Genomic DNA, 20,052 nt, shown 5'->3' with positions numbered 1-20,052 from the left:
ACAGTTTGTACAGTGCCTTGCCTGCACAATGGTTATGTCTAGCCACCACGCTGCAGCTCTCATTTCCATGAGCAAGGAATTCAACCGAAAAGTAAACAGGAAAAAACGTTGCAGCTCACAGTTTATAAATATATAGGAATTATTTAGGCAGTCAGGCCAATTTGCACAGATGCCGCATATACGCTGTGACAGATCTCTGTGTTGTTTTGGAGCCACCCCTGGTGAATGGGAAACAGGGCTGGTTTCTCGCCATGTCTGCATGAAATATCGGAATCCTCCTGCAAGCTGGCTGCCAGCAGCGAGTGCTCCGGCTCTTGGGAACAGCGCTGTGAGCCGATGTGAGCTATTTGCACGTAGTGCTCAGAGACTCGAGCCCCCGTGTTTCCAGCTTGGGCTGCACGAGCCCTTTGGAAGAGGAAGGGGAGCTTTTCCTGGCGATTTCAGCCTGGGATGTGCCAGGGGGATGGGACAGAGCGTGCCTTGATAGAGTGAGGGGCAGGACCTGCCCTGGCACATACACCCCATGAGGGTTTGTGCCAAGGACAGTGAACTGGAACTGCGCTCCACTCTAGAGTCCTGGTTCCCCATGTTCCAAAGGGCTGGAGCTGCTGGCCCCAGGGCTGGGGTCAGAGCGGGGTGCAGGCAGGGCACCAACTCCATGCAGGGCACCACATAATCCCTGCCCATGAGAGCAAGGGAACCGAGCCCCAAACCCCATCCTCCTCCTCAGCATCCCATGTCCGGAGCCACAATTCAGATTGAAACGATGGGACTGGGCTTTTCCCAATGACATCTCTGCCTCCCGCTCCCACAGCCGGCCTGCGCCCAGACCTTTATTCAACCTGACAGCCGAGTGACTTGCTCATTCGAAGCGATGTCTTAATTACAGGACATCCTCCGTGGCATTTCTGCCTACAGCCGGTAAAAGGAACTTCTCTTCCCCGTCTCGCTCTGCCCCCAGCTCTGCCGGGCCGCGGGAGCTGCTCAGACAGTGGGGATATTGTTTGGGCCATTGCCTGAATGGCCCGGCCTCCTCAGCTGTAAAATTACCTAGAGGATAACTAAACAAACCCCAGACAAGCACTTCTTTAAAGGCACTGCTTACTTTGCACAGCCATTTCCCCCTGCCTGCCACATGTGCTCATGCTGGGCTTTCTTTTCCTCCCTTTCACAGTTGCAATGCCCTTGCAAAGCATTGCACGGGGAAGGGGGGACACAGGGAATACCATGAGCTCTTCTGGTCCAGGCTCTCCTCAGCCCCAGCCCCACCACAAGGCTGGACACCTCACAACACAGAGGCATCAGGAGCAAACAGGGAGGCAGAGACAGTGACTCTGGGCTGGCTCATGTCGGAGCTGGGAGGTGATGGTGTTCCAGAGGATTCAGCCCTGACCCATAGCCGGGGAGCACTGGGGTATCCCCCAAAACAGCACTGCTGGCCCATAGGGAAACTGGACCCACCAACCTGGTCCAAAGTCCCCTGAAATCAGTGGAAAAGCAGTCCCAGCCTCCAGCATCATGCGCAACGCAATGGGGCTGCTGAGCTCCTGGGGATGAAATCAAGTGTTGAAGGACAATAAAGCCCCTCCAGGCTGGGCTGGGTGAGCAGGGAGGTCAGCACAGGTCACCTCCAGGAGGTTTTGCTGTTTCCAACTAACCCTCATAAGTAGGAGAGGAGTTCTGGCCAAGCCCTCATTCAGAGTCAATCTAAGCATTTCCTGACTTGGTGTTGATTTCACAGATTAAAGCCAGTCAAAAACAACCTGGTCGAAATCCAGCCAGCATTAATTTTTGGAAGAAGACCTTGAGGAATTTCATTCGGGTTTGTTCTGAGGGGAAGGGCTGTGCTTTTCCCACCCAGGAGCTTGTTTGCTTTTGAAATACATGCAATAAACACATGAACACCGAGCCCCAGTTCAAGCAAAGGGGCTTCCTTCTGCTGCAAAACCATTATCTTTCCATTAAAATAGGGGATATTGGTCAATGTGGGGTCATGGCTTTAATCCCAGGTCTGCCAGTGAGCCACTAACCTAAACTGCACCCAAGTTTCCATGTTAACATGAGGGCTGCAGCAACAGCCCAGCATTTGGCACAAGGAAGCAAGGCAGGAGTTGAGGATCAAAAATCCCATTGATCCCAAAATTAAGGAGGGGAGGATGTTAAGTAAATCCCTGTGTATTCCCGTGTCTGGTCAGAAGGAGGTTTTCCCTTTCAGGTCTTATTGCCCTGTGCAGATAGAGCACGTCCCTGAAAAGACAGGGCTGGAAACCCAATTCACAACACCGCAGTGTGAGCTCTGAAAGTATGTGCAGCCCAACCGAGGCAGATTCCTAATTTTGGCAGATTCTTCAGATCAGGAAATTCCTTGAGAGTTCGGGACTTTCTCCAAGGCTGAACCCAAGCTATTCCACTTGGATATCAAGTTCTTCTGATTTTTAAGGGTTTTTCTGGTAATGGGTCAGTGGGACCTTGGCGAGCACACGTACAGTGAGAAAAAGATCAGCAAAACACTGCACAAGGCCAAACGCAGATGCAGGGCCCAGCTGCTTGCAAAGGGAAGCCAGGGAAGCCAAGTATCAGCCTTGAGGTCCAAGCAGGTCTGGAAGGAGCCCAAGCTGGTATCAGTTACACTGCTCCTTTGCCCGTGCATAAATAACCACCCGTTATTTATGGCCCTTCACATCACACCCTACACGTGCCTGCAGGGTCACCCCGGAGGACAGGGCAGAGCTGGCTGCAGGGGGGGCACAAAAGGCCCCTCATAGGACCCAGAAATAACTCCCTCTCATCCCCCTGCCGCAGGCGACGTGGATAATGGCAGGGTTTCAGCCCAGCTGTTCCCACATTTGCTATATCACAAAGTCACCCCGTGCTTGGGGACACGTGGGAGCGGCGCTGGCCATGCTTGGAGCAAGCAGCTCTTGACCACAGCCAAGGAAAAGCAGCCCTGCGGGGCGGGAAGTCTCCCTGCTGCCCCAGGACCCCATCTGTGGGCAAACCACCAAGAACAGGCACAGAATAGAGAATCGTGTGTGTTGGGTAACTTCGCCCAGGTGGGCTCAAAGGGTTGCTCTCCATCATCACCCCAGAAACACATATCTGCCACTGAGACAACCCTCATGCAGGCAGGCTGTTGGGCAGCTGGGAAAGCTCCATGGGGGTCCTGCCCCAAAATACAGGAGACAGAGGACAACGCTCAGGCTGCTTCTGCGCAGAGCCCTGCAGCAGGCTCCACACGTGGCCATCACCCTCCTGGACCCACCACGTGCAGGGAAACCTGCACCCGCAGCTGCCTCCAGGTCCATCTCTCCTGCTGGAGACACCCCAGCAGCCCTGGCCCCTCACCCTGCCTGCAGGAACCGGGCATCCACAGGCACTCATCCCTCAGGAGCATCCCAGCACGCCAACACCAGGCAAACTCTTTGCCTTACAGCAGTGTTGAAGGCAGGGCACAAAGGAGAGCTCAGGGGTTACAATTAGCTCAGCTGTGCCGTGGTGCTGAGTGACTATAAACCAAAAACAAAGCCAAAGAGGCCAGTTTGTACAAGTGTCCTTCACTATAGGCTGGCTCCCAAAGGAGATGTGTTTTCTTTCCGCTCTTGCGGTGTTTCTCTTCCGCTGTGTGCAGCAGTGAGGTCACCGAGCAGAGGGTTTGTGAATCGCTGGGTTGCTGCCATCATCCTGTCCCCAGGAAAGGCAGAATCTGACCCAGCTGGAGGAAATGGAAAGGAAAAACATAGATATTCCCTAAAGCCAGAGGCACAGCTCTGCAAAAGACCTGCCTAAGCCCTGGAGAAGCAACTAAACAGACCAGCAATAGGGACATTTCTCTAAACCCAAATGCCAGGCTGCTGTTCGTCCCACTTCCAGTGAACCTGCTTCTTGCACCAGGGGCTGTCTCTGGGAACAGCATTCATGGAGGAGAGACAGGAAGGATCATCCCAAGTACAAGTGCTGAACTACCACAACAGTCTGGAGACCACTGAATTACTGCAGTAGCACATGAGGTGACCTCCTCCTGCTGCAGACATCCCCTCCGTCGCCCGCACAGCTCCCCACGTCCAGGGCTGCCCTGGCACTGGAGGCACAGGGTTTGTAGGATAACATGTTGGTGCTGGAGGACAAGCTGGCACCAAAGCCCTCTCCTGGAGCAGTGGGATGGGCAGCTCAAACACCCAATGTCACAGCAGACCCTGCTTCAAGCAGGTTGGACCAGGGACCCCCATGGTCCCAACCAGGCTGAAGGAGCCCAGGACCTGCTGTCAGAGCCCTTGCAGCCAAGCCAGGGACACAAACCTCCCTCAAGGACTCATACAGGAAGGACCCCTCCTGCAAAAGCTTCCCAGCTGTAGCAGCACCTTCCCTCACAACACAGTCAGAGCCCTGCTCCTGCCAGACCCAGCATCAAGCCCCCACCCCAAAGGCATTTTCCTTTCCTACCATCCTCCCTTGGCTTTGGGGATACCCTTGAAGGCAGACAGGAGCTGACAAGCTTTTCTTGCAACAAGGATCCCTCTGCTCACCCAGATCCTTACCTGCAACAGAGCAACTTTTCTTCCCCCACATCCTGCTTAGAGGAACACAGAACCCATATCCTAAACACTACCTGCACCTTGCCCCAGCCACCCAGCCTTTTATAGCATTCCCAGGCTCCTGCCCAGCTGAGCCCCAACTGATGGGGACCAGCTGAGATCAGGGCTGCTCCTCCCCAGGGCTTACAGGCGGGTGTCACCTCCTCTCTTGCTCCATCTTCATCCTCCTCACCCTACATCCATGTGCTGCTGCATCCAGCTGGGACAGCCCTTGGAGACTGCTCCTGCTCCATGGCTGTGGCCTGAAAATGCTTTTTCTTGTTCCCCTGGGTCCCAGCCTGGCTGGGAAAGGGTTTCTTTAACCACATCACCTCCTGCCTGCCGCTCGTCCTTGCTAAACCTTCCCTGCCGGCCTCCCTGCGAGTTTTCCTGGAGGAACGATGCTAACGGATGTATAAATAACACAACCTGTGCATTCTTCTCCCCACTCAGAGCTTGTATAACCTGTGGCTGACCCGTCCTCGTCCTCCCCAAACCACAGCCCTAGTATGTGCCGCCGCCACCACTGCTGCTCTGGCATTTTTATGAATGGCTTTGAGCCCAGGGAAGAGCTGTGAGCTGGGTTTGGAACAGCTCCATCCCTTCTACCGCACGCGCTAATCTTGACAAATGATCAGCGTGTGGCTTTGGAAACCAGAGATAAGGCTGTCTGACCACTTCGAGTCATTGCACTTTCCCACGAAGAAAGGGATTCTGTTCTCAGCCCCTGGGCGCAGCTTCCTCCGGAGCCTGGGCAAACCTGGGTGCCCCCTGCCCCACAGTTTGGGGGGCACACACTGCACTCACACCCTCAGCCAGGGTCTGACCCACAACAAAACCTCAGCACACAGAGCAGATGATGGGGCATCCCCTTGGCTGCTGATGCCACCGGTTGCCTCCTGCCCGCACACCCGCATCTGCTTCCCATTGGGGCCAATGGGAGAAGTGGTCCATGCCCCACATGGAGCTGGGATGTGGCAGAAGCATGTACTGGGAGCCAGAAGGAGCTTCCAGTCTTGCAGCTGAGCCATGGCCATGGTGGGCTTCCATCAACTCAGTTTTAGCTGAGAACTGGAGCACTTGGAGGGCTCCTGGCCCTCCTGGGTGACTGCTCTCCGCGGGCTGGTACCCCCCACACTGCCGTGACATCTGGGACATGCATCTCCTGTGCCAGCTTGGGCCACGCAGTGTCCCTGTTCCTCCCTGGGGCTGGGGAAGCAGCCATGGGAGAGCTGTGGTGTCTTCACAGGGGCGCCGATGGCAGAGCGAGCCCTGGATGGATCCTGTTGGATGCGTACCTGGGAAAGCTGGGCTTTCCAGAAGGCTCCCTCGCACACAGACACAGACCTGCTGCCAAGGGAAAAGGCCTCTGCGAGTGCCAATTCAAGGAATGCCTTTGATCCGCTGGGAATCGTTAGGGAGAAACTCTGCCTCTAAATCTAGCTGCTCTCTTGCCTTGCCACTTTGGGAAATGAATTTGTACTCGGAAAAACTCAGGCTGGGAGAGCTCTTGGGAAGCCATCCAACCCCTTTCCCTGCCCCAAATTGGTCCTGACAGACTTTTTTTTATCTAACCTTTCCTTTAAAATCTCCAGATGGCTCAATCCAGCCTCCTCCTGGGCTACATCCATTTTACTAACAGATAGTTTTGTATTATTAATATCCAGCTTCCATTTCCCTCACTGCAGTCTGCTCCCATCCCATGGCCACAACTCTCACCTCTGTGCCCACCTGGGTGCCTTTCCAGCAGCACCTCTTTAAAGCTCGGGATTAGGGTGGACAAGGCTGGTGCTGGCCAAGAGCTGAAGAGCCCCTGCACTGTCCTGTCCCTCCTCCTGTTGCTGTGGGAGGGTTTGGGGGCACAGCCACTGCCCTGTGCAGGCACTGCCCATTGGACCCGGGTGGGAACGGAGGGTCAGGGGCTGCTGACCCATGAAGGGAGGGATTGTTCAGCTGATGAGGCCATGCAGGTGTTAATTAAAAGGGATGTGAAGCAGAACAGGTCACTGTTTGGTGTCATCTGCTCCTGAAATGAGCCTCCCGGTGCTTCACCCAGCCCTTCCCCCAGAAACAGCAGGGGAAGAGCTGCCCCTGGAACCTCTGCTCTTATCTCCTTCATGAGCTCCTCCTAGAAGCACCTCCTAGGTCCTGCACGATGGCCCTGATTTTTGGCTAAATCTCTGCTGGACCCTTAATAGCACAAAACCTCTTCATTCCCAGACTGGCTTGGAGCAGGGCTGTGCAGGGACGAGAGGTGTAGCCAAAATCATGAGCTCCTGGCAGTTCAGGCGGAGAAACAAGCTCTCTGCACTGAGCACTCGCATGGGGACACTGATGGACACTGACGGACACTGCCTCCAGGTCAAGCACCCCTGTGAGGAGGGTCTCAGGTTTGCCCAGCATCCAGATTGGATCAGCAGCAGGAGCTCTGGTCTGATCCCCTTTAGTCTCCAGCCAAGGCGAGGAGGGAAAGCAGAGCTTTCCTCTGGGAAGCACCAAGGGCTGGCATTCCCAGCGGGCCGGCAGCAGTTCAGGGTGGCAAAGCCCTTCCATTCTGAGCTGGAGAGCCCAGTGCTCAGCACCCTTCACAGCTCTGGGAGATGGGGCTTGACATCTTCTCTGGGACAATGCCCATGTCAGGAGAATGCCCAAGTAGAAGGAGTCTCCACATGAGCACTTCTCCCAGAGCAGGATGCTGTGCCAGGCTCCACACAATGCCCGGGCAGAGCTCATGGTGTGGTGGGGACCAGCAGCAGCACAGCTGAGCATCACAGAGTCAGACCCGGGCTGCTCCATAAGTGCAACTTAAAGAATCCCAGTTTCCTGCCACTCGGTGTCTCACGGTTGGATTAGCTCACGGCTCATAAGGCACATGAGAGTTTTTCCCATGGTTTGGGGCACTCATAATGGCTCTGTCCTATGTGGATTCTTTGATGTCTTGTAATAGAACTGATGATGAATCTATTTCCTCAGTGAGGACCTGAGTTTGGCACTCTCTTGGCTACCAAGATGCCTTTTTTTCATAAAACAATTAGACAACAGCATAAGGAAATGGAATTCAGCCTCTCTGAGGATGAAATCTGGCAGAAAGTGACCTGGAGCTTCAGCACTGGGGTTGGATGGCAGGAACAGGCAGATATACACACGCACCCACACAAGTGCAATGGTTCGCTCCTTCCCTTTCACGGCCAGGCTAGCGAGGATGGGAAAGCAGCTCTGCCCTGCTCTGCCCACCCATCGCAGGAGAGGACTCGAGGCCAGGACCAAGGGCTTTGACACTGTGCTCCAGCAGCTGGTTTTTCCTGAGGCCTCAGACACACACGTGCAGCATGCTGTTATTAAACCTGGCTCGCGCTCCCTGCGCACAGAGGAAAAGAGCTAAGGCTGTGAGCAAGGTTCGCTCTGAACTCTGGCACCCAGCACTAAACCATGCAGCTCGGTTGACTTTTGTTTGTTGCACAGAGCTGCTCACAGACCGTCCCTCCCGCAGCATCCCAGCAGAGTGGAACAGGTCCATGTACCCGCCTCGTGCGCTGCCAGATGCACCATGTACAACCCGCCCTGCAGCCACCTCTGGGGTGCAGCCTGACAGGCGGCTCGCAGCGACACCCCGCACCACGCTGCACCGAGCGGAGCAGCCGCTTCCAAGCACGCACCGGTTCGTTACACACACTTCCTCCTCGTGCTCCCTCCAGCCTGCCTCCTCCGGCTCTGCTCTGCTGCTAACGTTCCTGCGTTCACCTCAGGCTGAGCCAAAGACTCCTTTTAACTGAAAAAAGTCGTTTGTCTCAGTATCATATCATCTCTGTCTCAGTGTCAGCCCAAGCCTCCATGCCTCCTTCCCCCATCAGCTGCAGGTTTCACTCCTGCATTTGGGATTCCACCCTTTCTCAACCACTTGTTGTTTTCCTCCAGGAGTTCTGGAGAAGCGTCGCACACCTCGCGTGGTGCTTCCCTGTCCGGGTTAACAGGGGACAGGAGCCTCATCAAACCCCTGCTCTGGTCCTGAGGGGATGCCCACAGCGTAAGTGTCCTGAGGAGAGCAGGATGCTCAGCCCAGGCTCTGCTTCTGCAGGGCCTCACTGCTGCAGGGCTGTGAGCTGACCTCCGCTGCATAGCCGGAGGGATGTTATCCCCATCCCAAATTGCCCAGTGCCCCGTGGGGGGGTCATCTCCCCCTTGCCCAAGAGAAAAGGCTCCCCATGGCTCACACAAAGGGTCTTACACCGCTGTGGTCAGTGCCGTGGTGCATGGGGAGTGCTATCAGGGCAGGGCAGGGTGCTCAGCACCCAGCACACGCTGCTGCGGGCACAAGCAGGGTGCAGGGTAACAGGATCTGCAGCGCAGAGGAGGGACAGGAGACCCGAACCTGCCTTCCCAAGGAGGAAATGCTGATGGCTGTGGGAGATGCATGGCTCCATAGGGAAAGACAAGGGATTCCTTCGTCTCTCCTGGAGCCTGGCACCAAAGCCCAGATCTGCTGGGGAGGGTTGATGCCAGCTCCAAACCAGCACCGCTTCCCACTTCCCCTCCTTGCAAACCGCAGATGCTGGGTTTGCTGGGACCTTGGTGATGCGGGTTCCATGGGGCCAAGTGGTTGACCGCTGCCGCTCTCCAGCAGCGCACATCGCCTCGGGCCAAATACGCCGAATGGGCACAGTCAAGGTCCCTCCTGCCTTTCTCCTCCCATGCTCCGCTCCGGGGTGAGGCAGGGCCGGGCCGCAGGCTGGGGGGGACCAGGGGCGGTGCGGGTGGGAGCGGGGGAAGGGGCAGCTCCGGCACGGCTCGGGGGTGCTGCAGCCCCCCCGGGGCTGCGCGGCAGGGTTCCGGGGGGGGCTGCGCTTTGTCTGCCCGCCCGCGGGGCCGGGGGTCGGCGGCTGCGGGAGGGCGGGAGGAGGAGCGCGGCCCGCCCCGCCGCAGCCGTACAAAAGGGGTCGGTCGTGCGGAGGAGCCCCGTGTGCCGCCGGGCAGGGCCGGGCCGGGCCGGGCAGGGCAGGGCAGGGCAGGGCAGGGCGCAGCGGGCGGCGCTCCGGTCCCCTCCGCAGCGGCCGCCCCGTCCCGCCTGTCCCGCTCCGCCGCCGCCGCCGGGCCCGGGACCATGCGCCGCCGCGGGGCTCTGCTCTGCCTCTCGCTGGGGACGCTGCTGGCCCTCGCTGACGCCAAGGGTGCCTTCTACCCGCCCGCGGCCCCCCTGCCCTACGGCGGCAGGTACAGCCTCTACACGGCCGGCTCCAGCCCGCAGCTCGGCCCCGGCAAGCCCATAGGCAAGCACAAGTAAGCGATCGCTTTGCGCGTCCGCGTCCGCGCAACCGACCCGGCGCGTACCGGGAGCCGGCATCGGCCCTGGGTACCGGCGAGGCTCGTCGGGCATCCCGTACCGGGCACAGACGGCGGGCACGGGGGACCGGCAGCGCCTCTGGGGTCAGCAGCAGCAGCCGCGGTGGGTACCGCACCCGCGGCACCGGCCATGGGCAGCATCCCCCGGGCTCGAACGAGGGCAGGCCTTGCTGGGGAGCAGTCCTGGTGCCGGGGGCAGGCGAGCAGGGCAGGACGGGGGGGCTCAGCGCTGGACGGGCGGACTGTGTGCGGGGGGCGTCGGGTGTGCTGCGGTCCCGCGTGGGGCAGGGCTGCGGGGGGCACCGGGGTGCCCGTGTGTGTTAACGGGGTAGGTGCATGTACCTGTTCTGCAGGACATGGGCATGGAGGGGATGCGCGGGGGGGTGGCGGTGCACAGACCTCCGCATGGAAACACGGATTGGTTTGGAGGGAATTTGCTCATTTGCTTGTAAAGCACAGACTCAGTGGAGTTTAAATAGGTTTTCAAGTAACCTGGAAAGCTCAGCAGATGAGGAATGTGGGCTTTATACACGCACTATAGACTTTTTCCATTCAATTGCAAAAAGGCTGTTAGTAGAGGGGGGGTCGCTTCCCTCCCCCCTTGTTCGCTAGAACCCTTTCTGTGGCTGCTTTGGGAAGAGGAGGATGTGGTGTTATGAACAAGCTGAAATGAATAAAGTAACATTCGAGACGAACAATACTGGCAGTGCCAGTAGGAGCTTTCTAAACCCTGTAACATTTTCCAGCTGCTCACTCCTAAAGCATCGGGCTGGAGCTATAAAACTGCAGCTCAGGTGGGTGAGAGGGAAAGGGGGTTCTGAGGAGGAGAGTGAGCCAGAACCACCCTCCCCAAGTAGCCACAGGTAGGCAGTGTTCATTAGCAGTGGCCAGTAGATCTGCCCATGTTGGCTACCCCTTGCAGAAGGGGTTTGCAGTTTGCAAGCAGGTCCTGGATTTCTGGGTAGACAGTGATTCTAAGTTTCCACATGCACATGATCTCCCTTCCCTCCAGCTAAGAAAAGTGGATGGCCTGTGCTCTCTGTGGCCCAGTGCTCAGATAAATGACTCACTTTTGGAAGTGCAGGGAGCAGCACGGATCCCTGCACACGCTCCGAGCCTGGCCGCCTCTCCCTTGCATCTGGGCAGGCTGGGAATGCCAGGAGTGCCCATCCCAGGGCAGCAAAGGCAGCCCGCGGCAAGGGGCTGGGATAGAGGTGCTGGTGCTGCTCCCAGGGGTAGCAGGGAGATGCACTGGGGGGGTGGGATTGGGGGTCCCTGCTGGGAGGGAGCAGGGAGAGCCGGGGTGTTGGAAGGAGGATAAGCCTGCTCACACCTTGCTGCTTCATGGAGGGAGCTCCTGCCCCATGGGCTGTTGGAGGCAGAGGAGCCTGATCAGTGGCGCTGGGGGGCTTATGCTGGGTCTTGACATGGGCAGGGGCTGTACTTTGTGTTCATATGTTTGCCATCATTGCTTGGCTCTCCTTCACCTATCTTTACCCGCTCAAGATGAGCCAGAGCCCTGCTGCTCTGTTCCTGGATTGTGACAGTGGGAGGGCTGTGCACACCTGCCCCCCGTGTGCACATACGCACTTGTGCACAGCCCTGTGCACACACACATGCACACTCACTCCCCCAAACAGGAGGCAGCTCAGTCCTTCTCCCCAGGGTGCTCTGCTCTGTGGTGACTGTCCTGGTCCCTGCGCTCGTCTCTCCCTGGCAGAGGTGTCTCAGTGCCACTGGCACCATCGTCCTGCCAAGCCCGTGAGAGCTGGGCTGAGGCCCTGCAGCTCCTTTCTCTGGGCAGTCCCGAGGCTGCTCTCAGGCCATGCCATGGTGATGCCAGGGAGCTCCAGCTGCTTCCCAGCCGAGCCGCAGTGACCCCGGGGAGAGCCGGGTCCTCCCGCCTCACTGAGCACCTCGCGCTGCCCATCTGCTCCTGCCTCAGCTCTGCTCTGTGTGCCTGTACCCTCCTCTTCTCCCGCTCTGCCGTCTGCCACATCTCTGTGTCCTTAATCCCTGCCTCACCTCACATCCCTGCTGTCTCTGCCGCTGTGGGCCAAGTCCATCTGCTCCTGCAGCAGCCCTGCCTTCAGCTGGAGCAGCCTTGGTCTCCATCTGTCCCACCAGCGCTCCTGCATCCTTCCCACGCAGCATTCCTCCCGGGCACCTCATCCTCATGCCTGGGTTTGCTGCTCGGCTTTGGAGAGGTCAATGTGCCTGGAGCTGGCTGGTACCTGTGGCTGCAGGCACCATGGCAAGAGGGAAGAGACTCTGCTCCATGTACCATCCATCCAAGGGATCTGAGGAAGTTTCCAGCCTCCATCCCACTTGGGACCTGGCTTGTTCCTGCCTCCCTGGTGGAGGGAGCTGTGATGCTGCAGCCCCGCAGAGCAGCCGGGCAGCACCTCCTCTTCCTCTGCTCACTCTAGCATCACACTTGGACCAGTGTGACAGTACCCACAGCAAGGTCCAAAGGCTTTAGGGCTCGTGCTGCCACTGGCAGCACTCCAGAAGGACAGATCACCCCTGCCAGATGCTGCTGGAGCTGTTTCTGGCATGCTGTTCCCATAACTGCTGCTGCAGGGGGGTTTCTGCTTGTCTTCCCTGCCTGTCTGGCCACCCGGGCCATGATGTGCCCAGCACAGCCCAGCTCTGAGGCTCTGGGTGACCCGTGCACTGGTAGCAACGTGGCCGTGACTGTGAGAGCAGCAACTGCCCTCAGCACCCAGCCTCCCATACACGGCAGCACCTCAGAGGTGAGGGTGCTCATCCTGCTTCCAACACCAACATAGCTGCACCCCTTAACCCAGAGGAGAGGTGCCTGGACCCACATGGGCTGAGGAAGAAGCTCATCTGCGCTGCTGGGGGTGGCACCAGGGTGGCTGGTGGGGCTGGGCAGTGATGGCTCTCATGGAGGCTCGGAGCTGGGTGCTGGACACCAGAAGCAGGACCCAGTTCATAACCCAGCCCAGGCACCCAGCAGCAGGCTGGGCACTGGGGGCACTGCTCCATCCCCACTCCCCGCACTCCCAGACCCCTCTGCTGTCCCTGTCCCCAGTGTGTGGGGTGGGCTGGGCTGGCGGGTCCCTCCAGGTCTGGCCCCTGGTGAGACCTCGCCATCAGGGTCATGCAGAGCTGCCTGGGACGGGTTGCACAGCCGGTGCTGCTGGGTGCCAGGGTGACAATGTCTCACTGTGCTTCCCTACAGGAGCTACTGTGCCTACGTGGTGCAGCGCAATGTGACGTGCGCGCTGCAGGACGGGGCCGAGAGCTACGTCAAGGCTGAGTACCACAAGTGCAGCTGGGGACCCAAGTGCCCGGGGAAAGTCCTGTGAGTATGGGGGACCCTGGCCCACAGCTCCCTTCCCACCAGGCCACAGCTCTGGCTGGGCTCCCGAGGCCCCATGCCACCCGTCCGACCATCAACCCCACTCTGCAGAGCACAGTGAAAGGGGCTGAAGGGCTTTTCCTGTTTGAGGCAGTTAATGCAGGGCAGAGGTGCCGAGAGAAAGCAAGATGGGATCTGTCAGGAGGGAGAGGGAGCCTATCTCTGATCAGAAATAAATCAGGAAGTCATGGGAAGCTGGTGGGATGCGTCCCTGGAGACATTCCAGGCCAGGCTGGATGTGGTTCTGGGCAACATGATCTAGTTGAAGATGCTCATTGCAGGGTGCTGGACTAGATGAGCTTTGAAAGTCCCTTCATCCCATCACAAGTGTTTTAGCAGCATCTGGGGACTTGAGGACATTCTGCACTTGCTGGTACCCGTGAAGGAGATCCCCAAAGCAGCTCCCATCTCCGCAGTGTCTGCTCCTCAGCCCCTCCAGCCCTTCAAACAAAACTGGGGTGAAAACAGGGTGTTTTCTGGACCCACAGCTGAGTTTTCTGCAGAGCCTCAGATGCTGCATCATACATGAGAGGAAAACGTTTCTTCCACAGACTTGGGCCATCAGCTAATGATTCATTTCATTACAGACCTGAGGGGAAGGACTTGGGGGTGTTGGGTGAGGAGAAGCTCCCCATGACCTGGCTTCAGTGTGCGCTTGAGCCCAGAACCCCCCGTGTGCTGGGCTGCACCCCCAGAGCGTGAGCAGCAGGTCAGGGAGGGGATCCTGCCCCTCTGCTGTGCTCTGGGGAGACCCCCCCCCTGCAGTCCTGATCCAGCTCTGGGGCAGCAGCACAAGAGGGACGTGGAGCTGCTGGAGCGAGGCCAGAGGAGGCCCCGGAGCTGCTGCGGGGGCTGGAGCAGCTCTGCTCTGGAGCCAGGCTGAGAGAGCTGGGCTGGGGCAGCCTGGAGAAGAGAAGGCTCCTGAAGGGGAGACCTTAGAGCAGCTCCAGGGCCTAAAGGGGCTCCAGGAAACCTGGAGAGGGGCTTTGGACAAGGGCCTGTAGGGACAGGCCAAGGGGAATGGCTTTAACCTGCCAGAGGGGAGATTGAGATGAGCTCTGAGGCAGAAGCTCTTCCCTGTGAGGGTGCTGAGGCGCTGGCACAGGGTGCCCAGAGAAGCTGTGGCTGCCCCATCCCTGGCAGTGTTCAAGGCCAGGTTGGACACAGGGGCTTGGAGCAACCTGCTCTAGTGGAAGGTGTCCCTGCCCGTGGCAGGGGTTGGAACTGGATGAGCTTTAAGGTCCCTTCCAACCCAAATCAGTCTGGGGTTCTATGATCTTGTGCTCTCCTGGGCCAAAAGGTGCCAAACTGTGTGTCATCTATCACAGTGGTCATCTATATTGGGCCAGAGACCAAAGCAACAAATACACTTGTGCTTTTCTAAACTAACAACGGGAGTCTCAGGTTAAAAACAATTCCAACCAAGAAACCTCACCAGAAACCACAGCTTCAGAACCAATGGCTCTGCTCAGACAGTCCCTCCTCACCCCAGGCTGGTTCTCAGGCTTGTCTAGTTGTGTTGCCAACTTTTTGGGGAGGGCTGTTCTCTCACCATGTGCTGTCAGACCTCCAGGTCCAGTCCTGGAGAGGGTGGGCACAGATTTTGGAGTGCTGGTGTGATGAGCTGTGTCCCTGGCCGGGCACTGTACTGCTACACTGACCTATGGTGCAGCAAGAGCTCTTGGAGGAGGTGGGTCATGGTCTGCAAGTGCAGGACACGGGTCTCAGCCAGGCTTTCCCATGTGCCCAACAGGACCCGTGGCCCCGCTCTTCTCAATGCTTGACATTGAGGTTGCTTCTCTAAACTGTCTTCTCTCTTCCTCCCCTCTCCTGGAAAGGTACCGCACCTTCTTCAGGCCCAAATACAAGATTGGATACAAGACAGTGACTGAGCTGGCCTGGAGGTGCTGCCCCGGCTTCATGGGAGAAGGGTGCCACGACAGCCCCACTGACCAACCCGGCCTCCTGCCCCAGCAGCCCAGCCCCAGAGTGCCTCCCGGGCAAAAGATGTTTCCAATCCCCAGGCTTCCGCCCTATCCCAAAAGCCACCCTGACCTGTTTCCAGGACCAAAGAAGAATCAGTATGGTGAGATCTCGCTCCTTCTTCACATCCCCAGGTTACCGCATCACTGCATGCTGTCACACCTCCTGGTTCTTTCTGTTCTGTTCCAGCACAGGGCATGGATTTGGCAAACCATCAGCGGATGATGTGCTTTGTGATCCGAGACCTGACACTGATTGCTTTGAGGATCACTTGCTTTTTAAATGTAGTTTGTTTCAAAATGTGCCACTGCAAAATTTCCCTCATTGCTTTCAAGCATTTTCCATTCATTTTGGGGTCAATAGAGTGTGTCTCCAGACAAAGCTCCCCCAGGCTGCTCTCATCACCTGCTGTTGAACAGAGGACTTGATCCCCAGAAGAAAGAGGGTTTCCTGATCAGCTTAAGAAGAGATGTAGAGGAAAGGAGGAAGGGTGGGCTGATAGCTCGCTGGCATGGCAATAAGAGGGACGCAGGAGCTAATGTTAGTAGGGGAAAGGACTCTCGTCTAGAAGGTAGCCAAGGAGGGAAATTAAAGGAACACCAGCCCTGACTGTCTCTCTGTTTCTTTCCCCGTGCAGGCAGGAAGCTGCCGGGGCTCTTCGGGGACCGCCTGGATCGGCTGGAGGAGGAGGTGAGGCGCCTTTCCCAGTCCTACGACAGCCTGCACACCATGGTGAGCGGGCTGGGCGACCGCCTGCGGCTGGCCATCCAGGAGGACACCACCAGGATGATCGGCTCGCTGATGAACAGCCCCGGCACGCCTGACTCGACGGTGGGCTTCGGCATCATTCCCGACGGCCTGGTGGATGCGGCAGACAAAGCCGACATCGCCGCGTTCCCTCCCGTGGGGGACATCCTGACCAAGGTGACGGAGGTGAGCGACGTGCTGAAAACCAAGGCGGATCTGCTGCACGAGGTGCGCGGCATGGTCCTGGACCACGACGGGCAGATCAAGCACCTGCTGGAGTCAGCCCGGCCCTCGCCCCTCACCTCCATCGACCTGCTGGAGGAGTACGTGGACACGAGGCTGAGCAACCTGCGCGGGGAGCTGCTCGACGGCTTCGAGAAGAAGCTGGGGAAGATCCAGAGCACGTGTGATTTCCGGATCCAGGAGGTGCGGCAGCAGTGCGAGGAGGAGAAAGCTGCCAACCTGCGGCTGCAGCAGACGCTGGACGGGAAGGAGCTAGAGATCAAGAAAGAGATCTCCCAGCTGGAGACCCAGATCCAAGGGCTGACAGTGGTGGAAAGCTGCTGCAGCAACCTGGACTACCTCACCGATCGCATGAACATCCTTGAGAAAGGCCTCCACAGCATCTCCGAGTCCCAGAAGAACTTGCACTCCCGGCTGGATGGGGAAATCTCCACTGTCACCCTAGGGAACCTTTTTGAAGGGCGCTTTGAAGACCTGGAAGCCAGACTCAATGCTACAGAGAGAGAAACGGGGAGCTGCTGTTCTGGTATAGAGGACAGCATGAGAGGCACGGTGGTGGCAGAGGTGGATGGCATGAGGACTGCCTTTGAAGACAAAATGCAGACCCTGGAGGACAGGTTCATGACCGTCATGGGGGAGCTGAACAATGTGAGCTCTCCCATCGGAATGGACGGCGCGGTGGTGCCCGTGCTGGAGGGGGAGCTTGCCAGCATGAGGAAACGGACAGACGAGGCACTGGAGGTGTTGCAGAATCGCCTCATCACGCTGGAGAGCACTTGTTCCCTGGGCTGCAGCTCCGCCTCCAAAGACGTGGAGACCTTCCGCACAGAGATCGAAGACTGCCAGAACAAGAACCAGGACCTGCTCCTGCGCATGGACAGCAATTACGACCTCCTGCGCAAGCTGAACGCCACCATCCTGGAGATCCAGCGGCGGATCGAGGAGGAAGCATCGGGGGCTTTGCAAGGGGAGATCACTTTGCTAAAGATCAACCTGAACACTGTGAGCAAGTCTCTGACGGGGCTCAAGGACTCCGTCTCCCAGTACTCGGACACCGTGGCACACGTTAACTCCTCACTGGATGAGCATGAGCGGAAGATTGAGGATGAGGTCCACTCCATCCAGGAGAAAGTCAACGACCAAGGCTCCCAGCTGTTCTTCAGCAACCGGCGTGTCCTGAACCTCAAGGGAGACTTGGAGCGACTCAAAGCCAGGATCATCAGTGACCTGAGCTCCTGCAAGAACGTGGCCCATGACCTGCAGAAGGAGATTGCTCACTTTGATGACCGGGTGGCCCGGGTGGAGAGTGTCTGTGGCAGGCTGGGTGCCATCACGGGAAGCCTGGATGGCGTCAGGGATGAACTGGAGAAACACACGGGCAGCCTGTGGGACTACATGGACCACATGAACGGGACCCTGGCTGCCCACTCTCAGGAAATAACAGGACTGAAGGACAACCTGCTGGACTGCCAAGCCAAGGTCTCCGAGCTGGCCGAGCAGGTTGGCCACTTGGAAGAGCAAGCGCAGGGGAAGGAGCATTAGCCATCTTGCCATGTGCTTCCTCCTTCTCCTCCCTGTGAAGGACGGGATTAACTTCCACCACACAGACTTGCTCCAATGTGACAACAGTTCTTGGGATATTTTTTTTTTTAATGAAAAGATAAATTAAAAGCTGCTACAACCCCTTTATTTTTATTTTTAATCCTGTCTGCCCCACTCCTCCATAACGTGGCCATCGGTACCCACCAGCCCTGGCGCAGCAGCATCACTGCTCCAGCTGCGGCATTGCTTTGGCTCCTGGGCTGATGGTCCCAGAAGGACAATTCAGGAGGAAGCTGGAAGCAGAAACATTGGGGGGTTTATTTTATTTTTGTGGATTTCTCACTTCTTGAAGACTAAACCCCTGTAGTTATCAGCTGAGGAATAGAGGTTCTCTGACCTGAAGACCACCTGCATCTTAACGAAGGGACTGAGCAGAGCCAGGGCTCCTTACAGGGAACAAAAATCACTGCAGGAATTGTGGATCTCAAAGAACAAATGCGTCCACACATCCCCTAGGAGCTGCCTTCCCCCCTTTGAGACAACAGCCCTGCTTGTGTACGGTAAATCCATTTACACTGTGCGTTCTCCTTATGGAGCACGTGAGGATATGCATTAGGAAAACACACACATGCATATATAGATGTATGGTGTGTGTATGTATATTTCTGAACAGTCACCTGCTATGGTGCTCATCTGATTGCAGTTGTCTCTTGCTGTCCCCATGTCCCTTGCTGTATTTTGAAGAACCAACTGAGCAGCTAAAACCTGTCCCTCAGGATATCTGTGTCCCTCAATCCCACTGTGCTGTGATCGCTGGTTACACCTGGGGCTGATACGAAGGGTTATGGAAACCCTGTGTCTTCCTCCAAGAGACGTGTGTCCATAGGCCTCTGCAGGAGCTGGGCATGGAGCAGTCCTGTCCTCCAGCTCTGGTTCTCTCCTGTTTTATCGCTGAAACTGTGAACATGGTTTTCCTCATCTCATGCCGGGGCAGGAGAGCTGCAGCGACTCCAGGGGGTGAGTGTGAGGCTCTCCCTGTGCAGAGCAGGAGACTGCATCCTCCTCATGTTCCTCTGAGCTCACTGGGGTGCCAGCAGCCCTGGGGACCCGCACCAATGTGGAGCAGGGTACCTTTGAGATGACCTCTTGGGACCTCAGCTCAGCCTGGGAATGAAGAACCGGAGTGATTTACACAGCCAGCTTGGCTGTTTTCCCACCAGCAGGCAGGCTGGAAAACACTGTATGTGTTCTGAGCAACTCCAGCCTTGCCCTATGGAGCAGGAGGCTGGACTGAGCAGCTGTGGCTCACAAAAGCCACCTCTCCCAGGGAGCCCAGTGTGGATGTCCTCTGCTGCTCAGCCAACACAGACTTCACTACCAGAAAGGATGAAGAAGAGATTAAAGAGCCTCCATCTGGCACTTTATAGCAGAGGAACATGTTTTCTACCAGCTCAGCACTGCAGCTCATGGACCCTTCCAGGCCAGCTTGCTTTCAGCTTCCACCCAGTGCCCATCACCCTCACCAGGCTGTCCCTGCTCTCCCACCCCGTAAAGGAGCAGCTCTGTGCTTTGACCAGCAAAAAGCAGCAGCGGCTCCCTGCAGAGGTGTATCTGGGTGCCTTTTCTCCTCCATGGAAACTGGATGAGCTCCCTAAAACAGATGCTTCCAGGCTAGAGAGGACAGCAGGGATCACTGGGGCCACATCGTGTTACCCTGATGTGGCAGAAGCTCTTTCCCCTGCCAGAGGATCATGGTCCATCGGCTGTGTAAGAGGGAGAGGGGACCCGGGTCTCCCACCACTCACCTATCCCCACCAGCTCACAGGCTGCCCTGTGCTCCGAGCACCAGAATCCACTCTTGCTGCTCTGGGCTTTGCTGATTTGGAGCTGTGCTGCAGCTACTGAGGCACTTCTCCAGCCGAGGGGCGACCTCCAGCTGCCTTTGGGCATCCTGCAAAACCTGCTCTTGGACAACAAAACCTATGGCTTTTTCTGCAGTCCAAGGAAGGAGTCTCAAGCCAGCCCTCATCCCACCGGAGCATCGTGCCCAAGCCCCATCCCCATCCTCACAACAGGGAGAAAACAGACTGCAAAGAACAACCAAAGAGAAAGCCAAGGGCCAGGCTCCCCATTCCCAGGCCTGGGACAGCAACGGCTGCCTCCAGCACAGAGGGGGCCAGGACTTGGCCATAACAAAACCAGGACAAGGAAGAAGTCTGACCTTCCGGAAAATGGTGCTAC

At 57.4% G+C, this 20,052-nt stretch overlaps 1 protein-coding gene across 1 annotated transcript; it reads left to right on the top strand.

Moving 5' to 3' along the window:
- The first annotated feature begins 9,669 nt into the window (after positions 1-9,669).
- On the top strand, positions 9,670-19,371 carry EMILIN3 (elastin microfibril interfacer 3). Its single transcript, XM_030502804.1, has 4 exons — positions 9,670-9,845; positions 13,117-13,239; positions 15,135-15,382; positions 15,917-19,371. Exons 1-4 carry the CDS (start codon positions 9,670-9,672, stop codon positions 17,809-17,811), a joined length of 2,442 nt encoding a protein of 813 aa, XP_030358664.1. The 3' UTR covers positions 17,812-19,371.
- The last annotated feature ends 681 nt before the right edge of the window (positions 19,372-20,052 follow it).

The sequence above is a fragment of the Strigops habroptila genome, chromosome 13 (genome assembly GCF_004027225.2).
Source record: "Strigops habroptila isolate Jane chromosome 13, bStrHab1.2.pri, whole genome shotgun sequence".
Lineage (NCBI taxonomy): Eukaryota > Metazoa > Chordata > Aves > Psittaciformes > Psittacidae > Strigops > Strigops habroptila.
This window is presented reverse-complemented; position numbering and strand designations above follow the sequence as displayed.